This window comes from Bos indicus, chromosome 18, assembly GCF_029378745.1.
Source record: "Bos indicus isolate NIAB-ARS_2022 breed Sahiwal x Tharparkar chromosome 18, NIAB-ARS_B.indTharparkar_mat_pri_1.0, whole genome shotgun sequence".
Taxonomy (NCBI): domain Eukaryota; kingdom Metazoa; phylum Chordata; class Mammalia; order Artiodactyla; family Bovidae; genus Bos; species Bos indicus.
In genome coordinates this window covers 60,632,474-60,655,822 of record NC_091777.1, presented here as the reverse complement: position 1 = coordinate 60,655,822, position 23,349 = coordinate 60,632,474, and the positions used below count along the sequence as shown (strand labels likewise).

Below are 23,349 nucleotides of genomic sequence, written 5' to 3'. Positions count from 1 at the left end.
CAATTCTCAGTATGAGTCCAGCTTACCCTTGGTACCCTTTATAGGCAGTGGAAAATTTTGCTTCAGTACTTCATTGAAACTAAGCAATAAATAATACTATGATAAAAATAGTTCCTGAGTAGACTGTATATACTTTGTTACATAATCAGCATGGAGCCCTATACCAAGGTCACAGGACAAAAATCTCTGGAACTAAGTCCCATAGCAAGTGTTGTCATGAATCTCCAGGTCTAATCCAGCCAGTTCTGTGACCCCCATATTAAGTAAAACACCTACCATATTACTCATCCTATAGAATCCTAATCAATCACCTAATGCCACCCCTTCCAGTAAGAATTTTCTGTCTGGAGGCTATAAAAATTGGCCACTAGCCCAACAAAGAGGTCAGCTCTCCCTTGAGCCATCCTGCTATTCTAACAGTCTCCCACTCTATTCTCCTTTCATTCCACCTCATGTCTGGAAATGCTTTTCCAACCTGCTCACATACCAGGACAATCTGGAAGTTCACAAAAGATTAAATTAACTGTGAACCCAAATGTAAAGATAAGCCGATTCTGTCTACCTATGTATCATCTGCATAATAATGCAACAAGATCTGAACACATCTCTTGCTAGCTTCTTCATATGTCATCTAGCAAGTAAAAGTTACATTTGCTACCTAATCTAAAATGGCTGTATGGTGAAAATCTAAAAAATATCTAAGGTCCATTCATTAAACATGTTTGCAAGCAAATGTAAAATGAGGAAGAGGAAAAAGGAGGTCCTTATTAGAGTTGCACATTATTGTCAGGACTTCCTGTCTTCATCTTCCACATGTGTGAGTGTCTCTGCAGGGGGTGCCATGCTCAGTGATGGTTCCTATATGAGTTGGTGCCCTTGACCTTGCTTCAGGAAGAGGATGGGAAAGATGGGAGCGAGGTGGGCTGTGGGTGCATAGGTCCCATCCAACTGAGTTTCTCTTCCCCAGCTCCTGGCTTGTCTCTCACCCAAGAGGTATCTGGGTCCACAGAGACTAGGCTATGCAAGAGTTGACCAGGTCCAAGAGATTTTCATAGACTTTTAATCATTCTTTCAGTCCAAATTTGATTAGAAGCTGATATTTAACACTTGGTATTTCTAATCTCTTCATGCTGCAGAGTAAAGCATTTCTTGCTAGTAAAAGTATAGTTAAGGTCAGTCATTAAAATACAACAACTGCTTGAACTTAGGTATCCTTCTTTCAAAATGGTATCTGGAGAGCTAGGTTGCAATCTGTAATGCGTCCTGTCATGATGACTTTAGACACACAGTAAAATCCTTTTCTCTGTTGTGGTTCATCATTAAAATATTACACAAGGATAATTACAATAAAGGTATGAAAGGCCCCAGGCTCCACTCCACTCTCTCCCTCTCTGTCTCAGAGGGAGTTCTGAGGAAAGCGAACCCATGAAGAGGGCCAGAGGGCAAGGACCTAGGCCCTCGCCACCAGCTAGGAGAGGGAGTTTGAAAGCCTGCTAATGCAGCCCTGAAGGAGCCTTCCTGTGGCTTCAACCTCAAGAGGCCCTGAGCCACACCCACGCCACTAAGATGCTCCCACATGCACAGAAACTGTGGACTATCATCAAATGCTCACCGTGAAGCCTCTAAGCTTTGTACTGATTGGCTACATAGCAGTAGATAATGAATGTGCTCCTGCATGCTCAGTCACTCAATCCTGACTGACTCTTTGCAACCCCATGGACTGTAGCCATCCAGGTTCCACTGTTCATGGGATTTTCCAGGCAACGATGTTGGAGTGGGTTACCATTTCCTTCTCCAGGGGGTCTTCCTGAATCAACCTGCATTGGAAGACTTTTTTTTTTTTTTAACCACTTAACTACCTGGGAAGCCTGATTCAAGCCTGATTCTGGCCGGCTACAGAAATGGATATAAAATATATATGCCATGAAAAAGATGAAAATATGAAGGCACTTAAAATTCAAAATGAAATTCTCACAGTAAGATGAATATGCACATTCACCTAATCTTAATGACTTCAAAACTGTGCTACTTAGGGAATTTTCCAGTGGTCCAGTGGTTAGGACTCCATAGTTCCACTCTAGGGGACCAAGTTCAATTCCTGGTTGGGGAATTAAGATCCATAAGCCCTGTGGCAGTGAAAAGAAGGAAAAATTTATTTCCTACAATGACATGATAAATTAAGTAAGACACCTGGGCATGAGTGGGTGGAGACAGGTACACTGGTAGTGAAAGATGGGCAACTTAGCCATTGGATGGAGTCCAGGGTGCTCTGTGAAGGGTCAATGGAGGTGTTGACTACCCCCAGAACTGGTCATTTAGTTAAGCAAAGACAGGACTGTCTTTGTAGGCAATGGAAATTAACAAGTAAAATGCAAAATTCTGTTCATGCTGATTGTGCATTTTCATTCCAATGGTATCAAGAACATCATTTCCATTTAGAGTACACTAAAATCTGGGAGACAGAGATCAACTGTAGTCCAGGGAGTGTAGGTCAAAAGCAATCTGAGGAATCTCATATGAATTACAAAGCTCCAAAGTGGTTTGAGAATTAACATACTTGGGAGAGGAGAAAATCTTTTTTTTTAATTGGAGGCTAATTACAATACTGTAGTGGTTTTTGTCATACATTGACATGAATCAGCCATCGGTGTACATGTGTTCCCCATCCTGAACCTCCTCCTACATCCCTCCCCATCCCATCCCTCAGGGTCATCCCAGTGCACCAGCCCTGAGCACCCTGTTTAATGCATCGAACCTGGACTGGTGATCTATTTCACATATGATAATATATATGTTTCAATGCTATTCTCTCAAATCATCCCACCCTCACCTTAAATCATGTCAACAAGCAGGGTCCCCCGCAGGGTCCTTTGATACCATTAAACAGCTTAAACGCTGAGGTTCTTGGGCATATTTGTTATCATTATTATATTTTTTTTATTACTCCATTATTCATATATATGTGTACATTTTAGTCTTTGAATTTCACTTGATGTCACATGACATCCTGACAATGTGAGACTTTACTCCAACCCCGTAACTCTGGAAAACAGCCAACATAAAAGAACTCCTTTTCTTTTCTCTGGAAGGAGACCCCTTACTTGCTAAGAACTACGCTTCCTCTTTAATTTCAGTAAGACTCAGGACAGCCCATTTGTTTACTTCAGAAACAGCAAGAAAGAAATCTTCCAACTCCCCCTCCATTACCTTATGAATAATTACTGTTTCTCTTTTAGGTCTGTGGATGAAAAGCTTGTTAACATGATTTCATCAAAATTTACTTAAGCTTTTCTCCTCTCCCAAGTATGCTAATTCTTGGACCACTTTGGAGCTTGTAATTCATATGGGACTTTGCCTAACTTGTTATACCTAACTAATTTATATCCCTGGGTACAAAAGCTAAGTTTTCAATTTGACTTTTGAGGTTTTACAACTTTGGTTGCCACCATTCTATCTGAAGAATATTTCCTTTTTTTGACTACCCACCAGGCAGCATGGCTCGTGGGACCTTAGTTCCCCTTCCCAGACCAGGGACTGAACCTGCACTGCCTGCACTGGACATGCGGAGTCTTAACCACTAGATTGCCAGGGAAGTCCTGCTAGTCACAGTACTGCGCAATAATTTCAGAAACTGGTATTGCTCTACATTTCTTCCTGCCTAAAGGGAAATGTTTTTTATCTATCGTAATCGTGACCTATTTTTTTCAGTAAACACAACTTCATCTTGAATAATCTTTCTTGCAGAATTATGTGGTAATCAGTGAACCTGCATCTAATGAATTTAAATATTCATTCTTTGCTAATATTGACCTATGAGATAAAGGTACAAGCATACTTTGGAAATACTGCAAATGCAGTTCCAGAGAATGACAATAAAGTGAATCACACAATAAAGTAGGTCACTCAAATTTTTTATATTCACACTACATATAAAAGTTCTTCTTTGGACTATAAAGTATGCAATAGAAATGTCTAAAACAATTTTTCAAATTTATCAACCAATTCATTTCCTGCACTGGGTCCAAATCACTGATGGTGTAGCAAGAAATAAAATACCCTGCCTTCAAAAGGTTATATTCTATTAGGGAATGTCAGCAATCATTAAGTAAGATATGACCCTAGTAATGAATTAATACAATGACAGAAAGAGAGGCTGACCTAATTTAAACAATGTGTTGAGGAAGTGCTCATATGATAAGAGGATGTCTGAACAAAATCATTGTAAAGAGCATGTGATGCAAAACCACATGGAGACCATGAGAAAAAGGATGAAAATGATGTTGGAAATTCATAAAAGCAAGAAAACAAACTATGACCTGGAGTACCCAAAAGAGCACAGAACTTTGGATCCATTTACAATTCTTGAATGGAAACAGAAGAGAATAAATCTATTTATTTAAGGCACTCAGTTTGTAGTAATTGGTACAGCAGAAATGAAAAATTTAGTATGGGGTACGTAGAAAAGCGAAACAGTTTTCCAGAAACATTCTCATCTCATCAAGTGTCTATGGTCCTTGCACTACAGTTTATGTGATGTTGCAGTTCTACAAGGTACGCTAATAAAGCTGAAGATGTGGACACCTGTAAAAGCCTTGACACTTCACCACACTGTTCAATGTTCAAGATCATGGAACACCTGTAGGGACGTTTTAGGCTTAAAGGCACACTGAAGAAATTGCCACTCATCACGTTTGAAAGGTTTCTCTACGGTATGAATTATCTGGCATACTATATATAAGGTACGAATTTTGACTAAACATAGAGACGGTCATTAAACTTGTAAGGTTTCTTCCCATTACAGATTATCTGGTGGTGAGTGCAAAAAAACTTTACAACACTCATATTTGTACAGTTTCTTCCCACTATGAATTCTCCAACAAATTGTAAGCTGTGAATTTTCAGATTTGAATTTTTTTTGAAGTTTGAATTTTGAAGACCTTCCCACATATAACACAATTATATGGTGTTTCTTTTTTCCTTTTTTTTTTTTTACATGGTGTTTCTCAAGCTGGATTTTCTAATGTGTGGTAGGGTTGAGATCTGGGTAAAGGCTTTTCCACACAACAAATCTGCAATGTTTCTATTCATTATGTGGACTTCCCTGGTGGCTCATTAGGTAAAGTAAGATCCCCTGGAGACGGAAATGTCTACCCATTCCAGTATTCTTGCCTGGAGATCCCATGGACAAAGAAGGCTGACAGGCTACATGACTGTAGCGACTATCACTTTCACTTCCACTTATTCATTGTGCAATCTGTGATGAATTCGAAGACATTGTTTGTAACCAAAGCCTTTGCCACACTGATTACATTTGTAAGGTTTCTCTCCAGTATGAATGAACTGATGACTGATGAGGGTTGGTCTACTGCTGAACATCTTACCACACTCATTACATTTGTAAGGTTTCTCTCCAGTATGAATTCTCTGATGAACTACGAGGTTTGAATTTCTATTAAAGACTTTGCCACACTCACTACATTTGTAAGGTTTCTCTCCAGTATGAATCCTCTGATGAGCTGCAAGGCTTCCTTTCAGACTAAACAGCTGGCCACAATGATGACATTTGTAAGGTCTGTCACCATTATGAATCGTTTGATGACGCACCAGATTGGATTTCTGATTAAAGAACTTGCCACACTCATTACATTTGTATGGTTTGTTTCCAGTATGGACATGTTGATGCCGTATAAGGGTTACCTTCTGACGAAAGAATTTGCCACACTCATTACACTTGTAAGGTTTCTGTCCAGTATGGACATGTTGATGCCGTATAAGGGTAGTCCGATGATGAAAGTACTTGCCACATGCATTACATCTGTACGCTGTTACTGCAGTTTGAATTTGTTGATGCCTTGTAACAGTTTCGTTATCACAAAAGACCTTGACACATTCATTAAATTTGTGAGGTTTCACTCCAGTATGAGTACTCAGATGAGTTTTAAGATGTGCTTTTTGACCAAAGACTTTGCCACATTCATTACATTTGTAAGGTTTCTCTCCAGTATGAATTCTGTGATGAACTGCAAGGTCTTTATTTTGATTAAAGACTCTGCCACACACATCACATTTAAATGGTTTTCTTCCAGTATGTTTTATCATATGTCTCCAGAGGCCTGAGGGATACCGAAAAGTTTTCCCACAGACATTGCATTTGTAAGGTGTCTCTCCAGTATGAATTCTCTTATGACATGTGAGATATGAATTATGATTAAAACTCTTGCCACACACATTACATTTATAAGGTTTCTCTCCAGTATGAGTTCTCCAATGAACTTCAAGGTGTGAATTTCGACTAAAGATCTTTCCACAAAAGTCACATTTACGCAATTCTTTTCCTGTATGGATTATCTGATGTCTACTGAAGTCTGAGCACTTAAGAAAGATTTTGCCACCCTCATTACATTTGTAAGGTCTTTCCCTGTGTGCTTTCTGGTCTTGTGTCAATATTGAAGGATGCATAAAATCACTCCCATATATACTAGAAATTTTGGATTGGCCAGAAGGAGAAACTTCCTGAGATGGTGAAAATGACATACTACTGTTCAAGTTGCCATCAGCTTGATGAAATTCATCAATTGTTTGTCTACTCTGAAACATGCACAGTGCATCCCAAGAGCTTAATGCAAGTATATTTGCAATCAGCTTCTTTTCTGTATCCTTTCCACTGGGTTGAACTCTTCCATAAGTGACACCTTCCTTATGGGATGTAGGGATATTTTTATAATTTCTTTCATCATCTCTCCACTGACACCTGAGGTCACACATATTTTCCTGTAATTCTTGATGGTAAAAATGCTTGACTTCATGGCTTTCATGGTTTCCCAACATCACTGTTTGGAATCTTTCTCCTATACCAATGTTTGATTTTAGTTGTGATTTCTTGATCATGTGTATATGAGAGATAGCTACAAAATATAAAGAATCACATATATATTACTACAGTGTATGAATAAATATTTTTTCAACCACAATGTTAAAAATTTTTAGGAAAACTATAGAATAAGATTCTTCACTATAGAAACAGTGGTTACCCATAATTCAAATCAAGCTTAGGGTAGTCTATTTTCAAACACACAATGACACAACATTCAAATTGGAAAAACTTATATTAGCCCTCAAAAATAAAGGTACTTTTCCAACATAACCACAAAACCCAAAGAAATTAAAGACTAAACATACAAACACTAGGGAGTTTAGAAAGGAAATCATAGGTGATGCAAGAAGAAATGAGTTGGGTAACTAACATTGTTATTCAGGGATCCCTCTTCAAAATGGTTTCTGAGTCATCAGAGCTGCACACAGTAAGTTGTATCCTGAGAAAGTTGTCCAAGGGATGAAACGAAATCATTTTTACAGTGCGAGTAATAAGAAAGGGGGAGTGATGGGTGAAGGAATACTTGGAAACTGGGGAGATCAGTAGAACTATTAAAATATGTGAGTAAAGGTTAGTGTTTCTATCTGCATCAAGGGAACATGAAAAAAAGAGTAAGACAGATAAAGGGTCTGAGTAGATCTCAGGGAATAATAAACAGAGGATATCATGGCTTATGACTGCACATATGTGTGAATAAAACTACGTACAGGCAACTAAAAATACTGACGTTAAAAGGAAAAAAGAATTGGTTTAGCTATTCCATTTTTAACTATGGAAATTATACTATGGGTATGTAGCCAAAATGAAAGAGATTTAAAAAGAGAAGAGAATGGGATATTTCAGATATAAAGCAGGTGTACATCTGTTACATTATTTGCTAGGTAGGTTATCAAATTCAATATTTCACAAGCCCCATTTCCATGCATATTTTCACTAAGAACAGATATTATGTTGTGAGATGTGTAAGAATGATCTTTGTTGAAACCTGAAGGAAACACTAGAAAAAGACCATCAAAAGGAAATGGATGTGTTTTTTTCTGTACACAAACATACAGATAGAAAGAAGTCAAAAAGTATAAAAGTTCCCCAAAATCTTGCAAAAAGAACAAAACTATCATATAATGGAGCATGTTAAGATTTTGGGACTATATCAAACAAAATTAAATCACTGTGTTAAAAGAATATCTGCACTGCCATGCTCATTAAAGCAATAACCACAAATGCCACAACATCAGAACAACTGTATAATCCAACAAATGAATGGGGAAAAAATCTGGAAGAGATACACAGTATGTACCCATAAAGAATAAAAATATCCTGGGTGTTTTCAACAACACAGATGGACCATGAAGGTGTATGCTGAGTAAAAATAATTCAGAGGGAAAACAGTACAGAATTATTCCACGTATGTATAAAATAAAGTTAATTTAGGAAAAACACACAAAAAAACAGGAGGCAAACTAAGAGCGACATAGAATAGTTGTTAACAAACTCAGGGGGTTAGTAGAACGGGGGATATTACTAAAAGGAATAAATTTACAGTTCTTAGTTAAAGACTTCTACAAATCTAATGTACAGCATGATAACGATAGCTATCACTACTACATTACATGCTTAAAAGTTAATAAGACACTAGACCTTAAACAGCTCACCACTACTCAGAAAAAAGTGGAATTATGTCACAGATGAATACATTAAGTAACCTACTAAGGTAATTACAATAGAACTATCAAATCATTACACTATAGATCTTTTTTTTTTATTTTATTTTTAAACTTTACAAATTGTATTAGTTTTGCCAAATATAAAAATGAATCTGCCACAGTACACTATAGATCTTAAACTAACACAATGATAAACATTAATTAAATTTCAATAAACCAGAGAAAGAGAAAAAATGAGCACATAGACAAAACAGTCCTGGTTTATCAACTGAACAGAAATAAATTTAAGGAAAAAAATGATAATAAAAATTCAACCCAAATAAAAACTGTTAGGCATACACAATACACCTAATCTAGCAGAAGGTAGAAGAAAAAACTGGATTAGAGATCAATGAAATAGCGAATAGTAACTACATAAAATTGTAACACCACAAGTTGGTTCTTTGAAAAGAATAAAACTGACAAACCCTTATGTAGAATACCTTACAAAAGGAATGAAGACTCGAATTACTGAAATTAGAAATGAGAAAGACATTACAAATGATTCAACTGAAATCAAGAAAATTAGAAGGAAACAAGAAAATTCTATGTGTAGGTAATGGATAAAGTAGAACAAACAAATGAATAAATTTCTAGAGAATAACAACCTACCAATATATTTTATTAGAACCAGGAAGAAATTAATATCTGTGCAAACTAGTCATGGAAAGGAGATGGAACTGTTAATCAAAAACCATTGTGAGGCAAGTCACATACATTCACTGCACAATTGCAGACAACACTTCAAAACAGTTAAGGTCAATCTTCCTTAAACTTTTTTGGAAAACACAGAAGAAAAAGGAAAAGTTCCAAACTCTATGAAGCAGGAATTCCTCTAATACCGATGCCAGTCAAAGACACAAGAAAACCACAGATCAAAATTTCTAAAATGAAGCAAAATCACAATAAATGTAAACTAAAATTAACACCACGCTAAAAGGATTATATGCAACCATAAGGTGATATATTCTTGAAATCTAAGAATGGTTCAAAATATGCAAAGTAAAGTATATTAATGGAATGAAACAAAAAATAAAATAATTATCTGAACTAATGCAGTAAAAAGCATTTGACACAAGTCAACAGCTTTTCATAATAAAACACTTGATAAACAAGGAATTTAAAAAGCTATGGCAACACGTTAAAGGACAAATCTTATACAAGGACAGAAAGATGTGTACACTGCAAACTAAAAACATGGCTAAAAAACATTAGAAAAGACACAACTGACACAAAGACATTCTAAACTCAAGGATTTGAAGTCAATATTGTCAAGATGTCAGTATTAACCAAAGCAATCAACAGATTCAACCCACTGCTTAGTAAAATCAATAGTACTTCTTGAAGAAATGATAAACACATCCTACAAATTCATTTGGAATCTCAAAAGATGCTGAAGAGCAAAGTATGCTTAAAAAGAACAAAGCCAGAGGTTTCGCAGGTCTTTATTTCAAAACTTACTCCAAACCTGTACTAATAAAATGATGTGATACAAAGATAAAGATAGACCAACTGGTGGAACAGTACAGGGACATTAAAAAAAAAAATGTCTCATATATGGTCAAATGTTCTAGAAGGGGGTCAAGACAACTCAATGGAGGAAGGGCAGTCTATTAAAAAAAAGAAAATGTGGAGAAAACCAGTTCTCCAAATACACAACAATTAACTGGACCATTGACTGACATAATATACAAAACCAATAAAAGACCTAACCAAGCCCCAAATGCATAAAACTGCTAGAAATAAACATGCAGGAAAAGCTTTATGACACAGCAGTCACCAATGATTTATTATGCATAACATGAAAAGCACCAGTGACAAACCTAAAACAGAAATACGAACTCCCTGGAAATTATAAACTACTGTGCATTAGAGCACACCTAGTAGAGTGAAAAATAATCTATGCTATGGCAGAAAATATTTACAAATGATTTATGTCATAATAAAATATCAAGAATATGTAAACAGCTCTAAAAACAACTAATCACTGGAATTTCCTGGTGATCCAATGGTTAAGATTCCACACTTCCAGTATGGTGGGCATGGGTTCAGTCCCTGGTCAGGGAACTACCATCCCGCATGCCACATGGTAGGCCAAAAAATAAACCAATAAGATAAAAATGTTAAAAATAAATAAAAATTAAAAAAGAACTAATTACCAACTCTACCTGGACGGGGCTGGCTCACCTCCCATCAACCAACCCACACACTGAAAACAGAAAACAAGCACTATAAGTAACATGAAATACATAAACCTGATGGTTAAAGAAATAAAATCGAGACCATTTATTATGCATAGAAAAGTACAAAATGAAAGCAGCAGTGCCAAAAACAAATGATGGTCATCACTGAAGGTATCGCTCCACCTCATTAGCTGTCTCAGTGTTTGGAGAAGAGGAGGGTTCCACACCATGGTTTGTGGGATCTTAGTTCGCTGACCAGGGATGGAACCTGCACCTAACCACTGGACCGAGAGGGAATTCTCAAGCTCTCTCATTAAGATGCTTCAAGCTTAAGTGTGGACGTAGAATGGTGCATCTAGGCATCAAAACTATGGCATCAACAGTTTAGTCAATACCCTTGCATGAGGATGTGGACTTGGACGATGTTAACTCTAGAAAAAATTCTCAAACCATTTCTTGAGGATCAAAGCAGGTGGTCACTAGGGGCTTCCCTGGTGGCTCAGTGGCAAAGAATCCACCTGCCAAAGCAGGAGATACAGGTTCAAACTCTGATCCAAGAAGATCTCACATGACAGGGAGAAAATAAGGCCCTGAGCCACAACTATGGAGCCTGTGCTCTCAAGTCCAGGAGCCAAAACCATGAAGCCCTGACAGTTTAAAGCCCGAGCTCTGTAACAAGAGAAGATTGCACATCACAACTGGAGTAGCCCCCACTTGCTGCATCCAGAGAAAAGCCCACACAGCAATGAAGATCCAACAAAATAAAAAATAAATAAATTAATTAATTTTTAAAAGAAAAAATGAGGCACAGAAAGTCAACTGCTGTGGTTTTTCCAGAATTTCAACTCTGTGTTCACATGAGAGTGAGGACATTACAGGTGGCTCTGGAAAAATGTTTCACAAAATCAACTGCCTGCCGTGTTTTTGATTCAGAGGGGAACTATGTAATATGCAGGTATCATCCAACACTCTTCAAATAAGTACTGAGTCAAAATCACAGTAGAATACAGAGAATTAAAATATTTTAAAAAGTTTCCAGATAGGGGTTAGACATTGAGCGCAGGAAAAACTCCTAACATGAAGTGGCCAGATCATGTAAAGGAAGGACATGTTGAAACCCCTGAACCTACATCATGAAGGTTTTCATGCCTGAGTCAACACAGCTTTGAGCTCCATTAAGCAAGATAGGGAGTTCCAGAAGGCCAAGAGCAGTAAATGCAAAAATACCCTCCCAACTTTTGGAAGGAAATTATCCTCACCCACAGAGAGCAGATTCCTGAGGGTCTCCACCATCACGTCCCTGTACAAGGTCCTCTGAGCAGGGTCCAGACATTCCCACTCTTCTGGAGAGAATTCAATGGCCACATCCTTGAAGGTCAATTGTGCCTTAAGTTTGAAACAAAAAACACTTAACCAGGGGAACATGAGTAGAGTTCTTACTTGCATATAAAATGAGTAGAGGTGGAAAGATCAAGTTGAAGTAGGTATTGTGACAGAGACGCTGCTTCTGTCTAATTTAATTTCTTATGCTTTATCATAAAGATTATAATATCCTCCGAAGAGATACAGGTTTTTCATTTTCTTATGAAATACATGAAATAGATACAAATAAAAATTCAAAGCTGGGCTGTCTATATGAAAGTCTTAGTATGTTTCATCACTGAGGGATGATCAAAGCTGGATGTGGAGGAGCTGAGTGATCTTCAGTGATGACAAAGTCTATAGAGTGTTTAAGGAAAACTCAGAATTTTTAATCGTGATGATGACAGGAGCAGCAAAGATGAACACTGTTTGAACTTCCTGTCTGAAATGCATTACTCTAACTGTTTTACATGTATTAACTTGTTGTCAGCATCACAGCTCATTAGAGAAAGACCTATTCTGATCTTGCAGATGAGACCTGTGTCAAAGACACAAGGAGAAACTCCAATCAGGTCTAGAAGTTAAGGAATCACAGAGCAAGCAACTGAACTCCTAAGGCTGGACTTTAGAACTGAAGTTTAAAATGAAAGAGTTAAGTAACACAGAGAACATTAAAAGTACACTGCCAGAATGTTTCATGGAGAACACATGAAAGAAGTTCAAGGTGCACAACACAGATTGGCCTAAAAGGTCTTTATACATGTGTGTGCATACACATGCACAAGAAATGCTAGTAATTAGAACATGTTAGAAATATAATTGCTATAACAAAAAGGTATATAGTTTTAAAATCATGACTTTTATATAAAGCATGGAACTGCATATCCATGAATTCATGTACTAAAATGAATGTACTTAAAATACTTAAAATTCAACATTCAAAAAACTAGGATCATGGTATCTGGACCCATTCAGTTCAGTTTAGTTCAGCTGCTCAGTCGTGTCCGACTCTTTGCAACCCCATGAATCGCAGCACGCCAGGCCTCCCTGTCCATCACCAACTCCCGGAGTTCACTCAGACTCACGTCCATCCAGTCAGATGCCATCCAGCCATCTCATCCTCTGTCGTCCCCTTCTCCTCCTGCCCCTAATCCCTTCCAGCATCAGAGTCTTTTCCAATGAGTCAACTCTTTGCATGAGGTGGCCAGAGTACTGGAGTTTCAGCTTTAGCATCATTCCTTCCAAAGAAATCCCAGGGCTGATCTCCTTCAGAATGGACTGGATGGATCTCCTTGCAGTCCAAGGGACTCTCAAGAGTCTTCTCCAACACCACAGTTCAAAAGCATCGCTCAGCTTTCTTCACAGTCCAACTCTGACATCCATACATGACCACTGGGAAAATCCATAGCCTTGACTATGTTGACCATCTTGGACTTCTGTTGGCAAAGTAATGTCTCTGCTTTTCAATATGCTATCTAGGTTGGTCATAACTTTCCTTCCAAGGAGTAAGCCTCTTTTAATTTCATGGCTGCAGTCACCATCTGCAGTGATTTTGGAGCCCAAAGAAATATAGTCTGACATTGTTTCCACTGTTTCCCCATCTATTTCCCATGAAGTGATGGGACCAGATGCCACGATCTTCGTTTTCCGAATGTTGAGCATTAAGTCAACTTTTTCACTCTCCACTTTCACTTTCCTCAAGAGGCTTTTGAGTTCCTCTTCACTTTCTGCCATAAGGGTGGTGTCATCTGCATATCTGAGATTATTGATATTTCTCCCAGCAATCTTGATTCCAGTTTGTGATTCATCTAGCCTGGCATTTCTCATGATGTACACGGCATATAAGTTAAATAAGCAGGGTGACAATATACAGTCTTGACATACTTCTTTCCCAATTTGAACCAGTCCATTGTTCCATGTCTCATTCTAAGTGCTGCTTCTTGTCCTGCATACAGGTTTCTCAGGAGGCAGGTAAGGTGGTCTGGTACTCCTATCTCTTTAGGAGTATTCCAGTTTGTTGTGATCTACACAAAGGCTTTAATATAGTCAGTGAAGCAGAAGTAGATGTTTTCTTGGAATTTCCATGCTTTTCTATGACCCAGCATACATTGGCAATTTGATCTCTGGGTCCACTGCCTTTTCTCAATCCAGCTTATATGAAATGTTCCCTTGGTAACTCCAATTTTCTTAAAAAAAATCACTAGTCTTTCCATTCTATTGTTTTCCTTTATTTTTTTGCATTTGTCACTGAAGAAGGCTTTCTTTATTCTCCTTGCTATTCTCTAGAACTCTGCATTCAAGTGAGTATATCTTTCCCTTTCTCGCTTCTCTTCTTTTCTCAGCTCTTTGTAAGGCCTCCTCAGGCAACCAATTTGCCTTCTTGCATTTCTTTTTCTTGGGGATGGTTTTGGTCATCACCTCCTGTACAATATTATGTACCTCCAACCACAGTTCTTCAGGCAATCTGTCTACCAAATCTAATCACTTGAATCTATTCATCACCCCCACTTATATGGGGTATAATATGGAACTTGACTTAGGTCATACTTGAATGGCCTACAGGTTTTCCCTACTCTCTTCAATTTAAGTCTGAATTTTGCAATAAGGAGCTCATGATCTGACCACAGTCAGCTTCAGGTCTTTTTACTGCTGACTGTATAGAGCTTCTCCATCTTTGGCTGCAAAGAACATAATCAATCTGATTTCAGTATTGGCCATCTGGTGATGTTCATGTGTAGAATCATCTCTTGTGGTGTTGTTCAGCTCAGCCTCTTCTTTCTTTTGCTATTTCTCTACTTTACCCCCAGGAGAATATGGGCACCTACCAACCTGGAGGGTTCATCTTTCAGTGTCATATCTTATTGCCTTTTCATACTATTCACGAAGTTCTCAAGGCAAGAATACTGAAGTGGTTTGCCATTCCTTTCTCCAGTGGATGTTTTGTCAGGCCCTAACTAGCAAGGACATGCCCTTTAGCCGCTCAGTGTAGCTGGATGACATGGCTGGTGCCCTGGCAGTCCCAATGCTGGTCCCCATTGACCATTTAAACATTCATTGGCTGTGGAGTCTCTCAACGTGCGACCAGGGGTTGAGGCAAAGGCCCTGCTGGAGTGGCGGGGAAGGGGGTCTAGGAAGGGCTGCAGCTGACATTGGATGACGCCCAGAAGTTCAGGGAACCCTGGCCTCACTGCTGCCATTGGCTATCCCGGAGCCATCCACTGCCCAGGAGTGGCTGGCCTCCTTGGGGTCCACCACAGACTGGGAGTCACTGTCCACTGTAGAGACGATCTGCTGCCCTCCACTGTCTGCCAGTGGAGCTGATCAGCTGCACGCGAGTCGACCATACCCAGGCTTTTCTGCTGCCGCTGGTGGACCTAGGGCCAATCTGCTGCCACTGCAGGTTCCATGCTTGGAAATGGGGGCGCTGGTCACTATGCTGCTCCAGCCTCTGTCTCTGGGGTGATCTTTGTGAAGCCCATGGCTGTGGCCATGTTATCCCACAGTCGTCTTAACCAAAAGACATTAATAAAGGCCAACGAGTTTGTTTTGGGCAGTAATTAACTTTGATTCAAATTTGGAAAAGTTATTATTATTACACATTATTTGTAGATTAATAACAAAATTAGCACCATAGTAAAATAAAAAACTTGTTGGACAATTTAAAACCATGACAAAAAGAAAACAAAAACAACATGGAAAAAAATATATTGTTATCAACCAAGAATATTTCACCAAACATCATGATCAGAAGGAAATACTTAATGAATTCTCGCTGAAGTGACAGTGGAGTGAAGGGGGCTGGCCAGAGATCCTGCCTGCCTTTCACCATGGTACAGTGTGCCCGAGCAGGGACCACTGGAGAAAGTGACAGGAGGAAAACAGTGGGAGCAAGACACACAGAGAGCACGTCAGAGCTGGAACGGTGAACATTCACAAGTCTAAGGTGAAAAGTGAAAGGATGGAAAAAGATATTCAGTCCTTAAGAGAGCAGGGGTTACTGCACAACATCAGACAAAAGACAAAACAGTCTAAGGAAAAACCTAACAAAAGACACAAAATATATTATGAAATGGGAAAAGGTATATTTACGAAGAAAATATAACAATTACAAATATGTATATATCTAACATCAGAGTTCCCCAGAAAATGAAGACGATCTTAACAGAAGTAAAAACGGAAATAGATAATAGCACAACATTAGTATCAGACTTCACTACCTGAGTTTTACCAGCACATGGAAACCAAAAGATCAACAAGGAAACTGAGCACTTGTACAACACTGTAGAATTACTGTACCTAACAAACATGTCGGAGAAGCCAATGGCAACCCACTCCAGTACTCTTGCCTGGCAAATCCCACGGACAGAGGAGCCTGGTGGGCTGCCGTCTACGGGGTTGCACAGAGTTGGACACGACTGAAGCGACTTAGCAGCAGCAGCAACAAACGTGTACAGAACATTCCACTCAACAACAGAAAAAATCACCTTTCTCCAGCACATGTCTTAAAACCTTCTCCATTTCACAGACCACATGCTAGACCATAAAACAAAGCTCAATATATGAAGGCTGAGATCATAAAAAGTATCTTCTAAAAAAGAGAAGAGTATCTCCTTTAACCACAGTAAAATGATACTAGAAATAAACAGCAGAAGAAAAACAGGAAAAGCTTCCAAAAGTGGAAAGTAAGCAGTTTATTGTTTAAGAAGGGATGAGTCAAAGAAGAAATCACAGGAAAAATTGTAAAGCATGTGAATGAAAATAAAAACAGAGCATATCAAATTTATTAACAGGTAGTCAAAGATGCAGTAGTAGGGAAGTCCACACTGCTAAATCCTTACAACCACAAAGAGAAAGATGCACACTATGCATTACTCTTCAAGAAACTACTGAACAACCTAGCCAGAGCAACTGGAAAAGGAAAAAAAAAAAAAAAAAAAAACTAAGTTATCTAAACTGAAAAGAAAGCAAAATTACCTTTTATTTTGTAGGTGACAAGATTTTATATTTAGAACCCAGAAGAGATTGTAGAAGAAAACTGACTTCTCTAAAAACACTAAGGACTTTCCCAGTGGTCCAGTGGTAAAGAATCCGCCTGCTAGTCCCCGGTCCAGCAAGATCCCATATGCAGTGGGGCAACTAACTAGTGAAACCTGCCCACCTAGAGCCTGTGCTCTGCAACAAGAGAAGCAACTGCAATGAAAAGCGCATGTACCACAACTAGCAAGTAGCCTCCAACTGTCACAACTAGACAAAGCCCACTCGCAGCAACAAAGAACTAACACAGCCCAAAATAAATACATAAACAAAAATTTAGAAAAACCTTAGAAGAGTTGCACCATAAAATATCTGCACACCAAAATCAGCTGCACTTCGATACACAATGAACAATGTCAACAAAAAATCAGAGACCAATCCCATAGAATCCTTAGGGAAAATATCAGCCAACTAGGTGCAAGACCTCTAAACTGAAGAATAGGAAACTCTTTAAGAAGTCCCTGGAGATATATATGAAAGAAACACACCCTCTAATCATGCAGTGGGAACTTTACGTTTTTAAAATGACCAAATTTGGGTGGAAGGGAAGCTCAAGAAGTAGTGGATATATGTATATCCATGGCTGATTCATGTTGTTGTATGGCAAAAACCAACACAACATTGTAAAGCAAATATCCTCCAATTAAAAATAAAATTTAAATAATAGAAAAAAAAAAAGAAATTCCTTCACTTGCAACCCAGCAGATAAGACCTAGAATACCCCCCAAATTTTTCAATGGAAATTAAGAGGCCAGTCAAACTGATTAAAAACAGGTAACACTTCCTTTGCTTAAAAGTAGCAAACTATAAAAATCAAGTCAATAAAGTTTCATTGCAAAATTTTCTTTATAAAAAAATGACCAAATTAGGGACTTCCCAAATTAGGGTCCAGTGGTTAGGACTCCACGCTTCCCCTGCAGGGGGTGTGGTCTACAGATATAAAGAATCCTTATCAAAATTTCAAAGGCAATTTTTGCACCTATAGAAAAACAATCATTCATAAATTCATAGGGAATCTCAAGAGCCAGCAAACAGCCAAAAAACTCTTGAAAAAGAAGATGAACACACAGGTTATCAGGCAGGATACTTCAGATTCTTCAAAGATCAGCATGTCCAAAGAAGGTCATTTCAAGAAGGACAGACTGAAAAACAACTAAGAATATGACTTACCTGAGAAAAAGCCATTTCTGACTTCTCTTCCTTTTGTTTCCTCCTCTTCCTCTTAGCAGGACACACAAAAAGGCAGAAAACAAAATATTAGACTAACTGGTAAAACTAGGATTTGTCTGTTAATATAAAAGACCACTGATAACTTGACCAAGTACCCAGCAAAACTGTCTAAAATTATTTATTACATACCAAAGAGCTTTTCCAATACAAAAGACAAAGAGGAGAAAGCAGGCAGGCCTCCAAGATATCTGAAACATATTTTAAAAAGAAACAATTTGTGAATTTTTATCACCTAATAATTGTGGGTCAACATTTTACAAATTTCACAGTGTATTAACATTTAGAAAAGAATTACTTGATTATATAAGATCACCAAAGCTTGTTACAGAAGTTAATGTTCCTCTTCTAGGGAAGTAGAAAGTGAACGAACTAAACTGTTTTTCCATGCTACAAAACAAATAATATGTAAAGATATAAAAAGAAAAAAGTAAGCCCATCACAAAAAAGAACTCTCAATGTTCCTTTTAAGACACGATGCAGTGACAGATTCAATCACTTCTTCCCCCTTTATCCTCTCCCTGCTCCTCTGCCCCATGTCAGGAAAAGGGAAGGGGATGACTCACAACTGAGTGAGTCAAATCACTGTCCTGGAGAAACAGCATTTGCAAATGGAAGTTATCGTCTGGTACAAAGAATTACAGAATGCACAAGACACAAGTTCTGCTATTCTCATCCTCATCTGTACAGAGACATTTTATTACATTCTTAAAATAAGAAATCATATATCACAACTTATCCACAACCAAACAACTCACCATCCATCTGCATCCAGTTCCCACTACCCACCTGCTCTACTGTTTTCATTTTAGTCGGTTTATCTGTCTCTTTTCTTCCCCTCAGCTCTCTGTGCTGTTCATGTTTCTTCCCTCACACCTGTCCTGCCCACTCTGTAAACTGTTTCCCTCGAGATGCTTGGTCTCTGCATCCTTTCTGATGGTCCTCCATCTGTGTTTCTGCCTCTTTCTTGCCCCTCCCTGCTCCCTCTCTGCCCTCCAGTTACACCCCTTCTCTCCCTCTTCCACTCCCCTTTTCCCCCTTCTCTGACACCCCAGGTGGTCATGCATCCTTCCTGCTCTCGCTTTCTCTTGTGGTCACACTTGATCCTCCTTCTCTCCAGCGCCATGCAGCTCTGCAGCCCAAGTGTCCAGCTCTTTCATCCTCTCACCCCACTCTACGTGAAGTGCCTCTCCTTTGGTGCCCTTGCCCCACCGCTGATCCAAGCCCCTCTATGTTACTCTCTGTCAGCTACAAACTGGCACTTGCCATCTACCTACATGCCAGTAGTCATGTACAGAAGTGTGAGCTGGATCATAAAGAAGGCTGAGGGCCAAACTGTGATGTTGGAGAAGACTCTTGACAGTCCCCTGAATTGCAAGGAGATCAAATCAGTCAATCCAAAGGGAAATCAACCCTAAATATTCACTGGTAGGACTGATACTGAAGCTCCACTACTTTGGCCAGCTAATGCGAAAGCCAACTCACTGGAAAAGACTGTGATGCTGGGAAAGATTGAAGGTAAGAGGATAAGGAGGTGGCAGAGGATGAGACAATTAGACAGCGTCACTGACTCAATGGACATGAGTTTGGCAAGATGGTGGACAACAGGGAGCCTGATGTGCTGCAGTCCATGGACTCAAAAAGTCATACACAACTTAGGGACTGAAGAACAACAATCTACCTATCTACTTCTACAAGGATTAAATCATGTGCTTTTGCAGGTGTTGATCTTCAGTACCCTCTGAAAGGACTTTAGGGTGGAGAACAGAAATGAGGCACTCTGTGCTCAGGAAAAACTGAAAGCCCAGGTCTTCAGATAGATATTTTTAGGAGCCAATTTTATGAGCCCAATTCTTATATCTCCCCATATCTAGAAAAGCACTAAAATCCTTCATGGTGATGACTGTTGCTTGTGATTACCAAAGCTTCACAAAAGCAGAAATCTTCTGGAAAAAATATGTGCTTGATTACATGTATTCACCCTTCACCAAAATCACATATATACTGACCTTTCCCCCTGCTTCTTTGTAGCAGTTTCTCAGAGCTGTGTGAAGTGCTGTCTCCTGGACTGCAGTCCTCATTTTGCTCCAAATAAAAGTTTACTTGCAAACCTCACATTGTGCTTTTTTGTTTTTTTATTGACAGATCCTATCAGTCGAGAATCATCTTTTTAAAATTTTACTTATTTTATTCACTTGGTATTTTCAATGCTTAACCGCTTTTACTCTTTTAACAAGTCCCTCAGCCACCCTTTCTATTCCTAGCTATTCTCCCTCATTCTTTCTTGTTCCTAGTTTTTCTAGTTCCCTCAGTTGCTCATTTCTCTGCTTTTCCTGGTCCCCTACATATTTAGAGGGATGGCAATAGAACAGGATGCCGGCCTACAGGAAAAGGCTTTCCACTGGGTGGAATTTGTGACACATAGAAGAACACTATGTGTCACATGGCTGCCCCAGGTCACCTCTGCCTGGGTGGGGAAAGGCTCCCAATGAAGGGGAGGCCTGAGTGGCTGACAGACCAACCTGAGAAGGGAGGACAGAGGGGCTGGGAGAGAGGGAGCTCTCAGGAGAGGGGTGGGGTCTCCAGAAGGCCAGAGATAGAGACAGAGTAAAGGGATAAAGCAGGTTAATCCTGGGACTTCCATGGTGTTCCAGTGGCTAGCGCTCTGCACTCCCAATGTAGGGAACCTGGATTTGATTCCTGGTCGCGGAGAAGGCGATGGCACCCCACTCCAGTACTCTTGCCTGGAAAATCCTATGGACGGAGGAGCCTGGTAGGCTGTAGTCCATGGGGTCGCTAAGAGTACGACACGACTGAGCGACTTCACTTTCACTTTTCACTTTCGTGCATTGGAGAAGAAAATGGCAACCCACTCCAGTGTTCTTGCCTGGAGAATCCCAGGGACGGGGGAGCCTGGTGGGCTGCCATCTGTGGGGTCGCAGAGTCGGACACGACTGAAGCGACTTAGCAGCAGCAGCAGCAGAGAGCTAGATACCATATGCCACAAATAAGACCCACCACAGCCAAATAAATAAACTTAGAAAAGAAAAGTTTATCCTACTAAGGGCATTGCTAGTAGAAAAAATTAAGGGAGATGCCTGTAAGTCAATGATTACACAAGACATCAGATTTGCTTAACCACAAAACCTAGCAGGGTTACATAGCAATAAACCCAAACAACAGAGCACAAGATGAGCCACAAAACAATAAAACAATGGTGGCATGAAACCCACATTGTGCCCAGTGAGCTCATTACGTTAGGACACTCTCTTCGCACACATAAAAAGCAGTAATTTGTGGATCTAACTTGATCTTGCAGGAACAAGAAAACTCCATTGCCTAACCTGGAGGACGGGCTGAAGACGGAAGCAAAAGGTCTACTCAAGAAAGACAAGAAAGGTCTTCTCGTCCCCACTTTTCCCTTTTCAAACTGTAGCCCAGTAAGTCCTCAGGCCATGGCACCCTCTTGCCCGCCCACTTGTTAGCCTCACAAGGGGTCCTATTCTAGTATCACTTATCTACCACTTTGCCTGTCGAAAAAGATGAGATATAAAGGACTCTGGCACGGAGCTCTTCAGCACCCCTTCGCGGGAAAAGACACAAACGGTTTCACCAAGTCCAGGTTGAGGTTGAGGAGCTGGCCTCTCCCCGGGTGGGGTGGCCAGCGCTGCCGTCCAGGGGCGAGAGGGCTAAGCTAGGAGGTGAGAGGTGTAAAAGGACCTCGCAAAAGAGGACTTTACATAAGGGTTGAGGTAGTAAAGAGTTTTAAGCAGGATAATGTAGCGAAGGGAGGCATTCACGTGCACCGAAGGCAGAAAGGCAAGGTTAGGGACAAACCTCGAAACGAATTTAAACCCAAAATGCCCGACCAGTAAGGGGACTACTCGTTTTACTTGGGGCGGAGGACCTGGTGCTGAAATTTCAGATCCCTAGTCACTCCGAAGATACTGAGGTTTGACTAAAGTCGGGGGGCCTCGCAGCGCAAATCTACTCAAGAAAGGAAACGCTTACCCAGCAACGCCCGACATTCACGATGGGCTCCGCTCTTCCGTTTCCGTAAGAAACTGCGCAAGCGCAAATTCACAAGCCCGGCTTCCGGAGGCGGGACCTTGGCAGTGCGCTACCGGTGAGGGGCGTGACGAAAATGGCGGTAGTTTTATGTAGCCCCCAAAGAGGCAGTGGAGAGGAGATGATGATTCCTCATATCCTCAAAGTGCTCTGTTAACTTACTGTCTTGAACCTTTTGGAGTAAGAGCTTACCGTTGTGTGGATTACTTAGGTGGGAAGCTAATATGTATCTCCCTAACAAGTTGAAAATGGCTTCAATAAAACCTACTGGCAATAGGTTTGCTCCCAAGGCTCAAGCAATTTAGTGGTTGGAAAAGTGGGTCTCCAGTCTGGCAGTTAGAAATCATTTCAGTAGTTTCTAGTTTAAGGAAACAAGAGCCGGACATGCTCTGTTTTACACACTAGAATGAGTAATGAAAAATTTCCCTACTATAAAGTGGGTCATTTCTCACTGATACCTTACAGAATAGCTTTTCTTTTCCATTCTTATTTCAGCCAGGAGGACAAATTCAACACTCTCCTGGTTCCAGAGCCTCAGTACAGAACCTAGCATGAGACTGGAGCACTAAATCATGTGATAATTTCTGTCACTAACCATTGCTTTTAAAAATGAATATCACTAAAAATAAGTTCTTATGAATTGCATTCTTCCTAGTGTTTGCCTTTTAAAAGCACATTACACTTCCCACCTCTCACCCCTGGTTTTATTGATATATATCCGACTTACATGACTGTGAGTTTAAGTTGTACAGCATGGTATTCTTACACAGACTGAAATAATTACTGCAGTTAAGTTTATTAAGCATGTATCTTTTAATATTATACTCTCAGGATAAAGAACAAACTATTGACATGCTCGAGCCCTAACATATTTTCCCTTTATTTTTCATGTTCTTTA

General features: G+C 39.7%; 1 protein-coding gene across 6 annotated transcripts in view; it reads right to left on the bottom strand.

The window, feature by feature from the left end:
• Positions 1-22,388, bottom strand: part of LOC109572022 (zinc finger protein 813-like) — a 33,428-nt gene extending 11,040 nt beyond the window's left edge. For 2 of the 6 annotated variants that reach the window (XM_070771606.1, XM_070771607.1), the window contains exons 1-4: positions 20,393-22,388; positions 18,516-18,574; positions 18,327-18,375; positions 12,020-12,146 (exon numbers count right to left, since the gene is read on the bottom strand). In XM_070771606.1, the coding sequence (XP_070627707.1) occupies positions 12,020-12,146; positions 18,327-18,375; positions 18,516-18,574; positions 20,393-20,464 (307 nt within the window). In that variant the 5' untranslated portion in view covers positions 20,465-22,388. Of the gene's footprint in view, positions 1-4,378; positions 6,906-12,019; positions 12,147-18,326; positions 18,376-18,515; positions 18,575-20,392 lie in introns of those variants that run through there. The other 4 variants (XM_070771605.1, XM_019978556.2, XM_070771602.1 and 1 more) reach the window with 3 other exon arrangements.
• Positions 22,389-23,349: the final 961 nt, after the last annotated feature.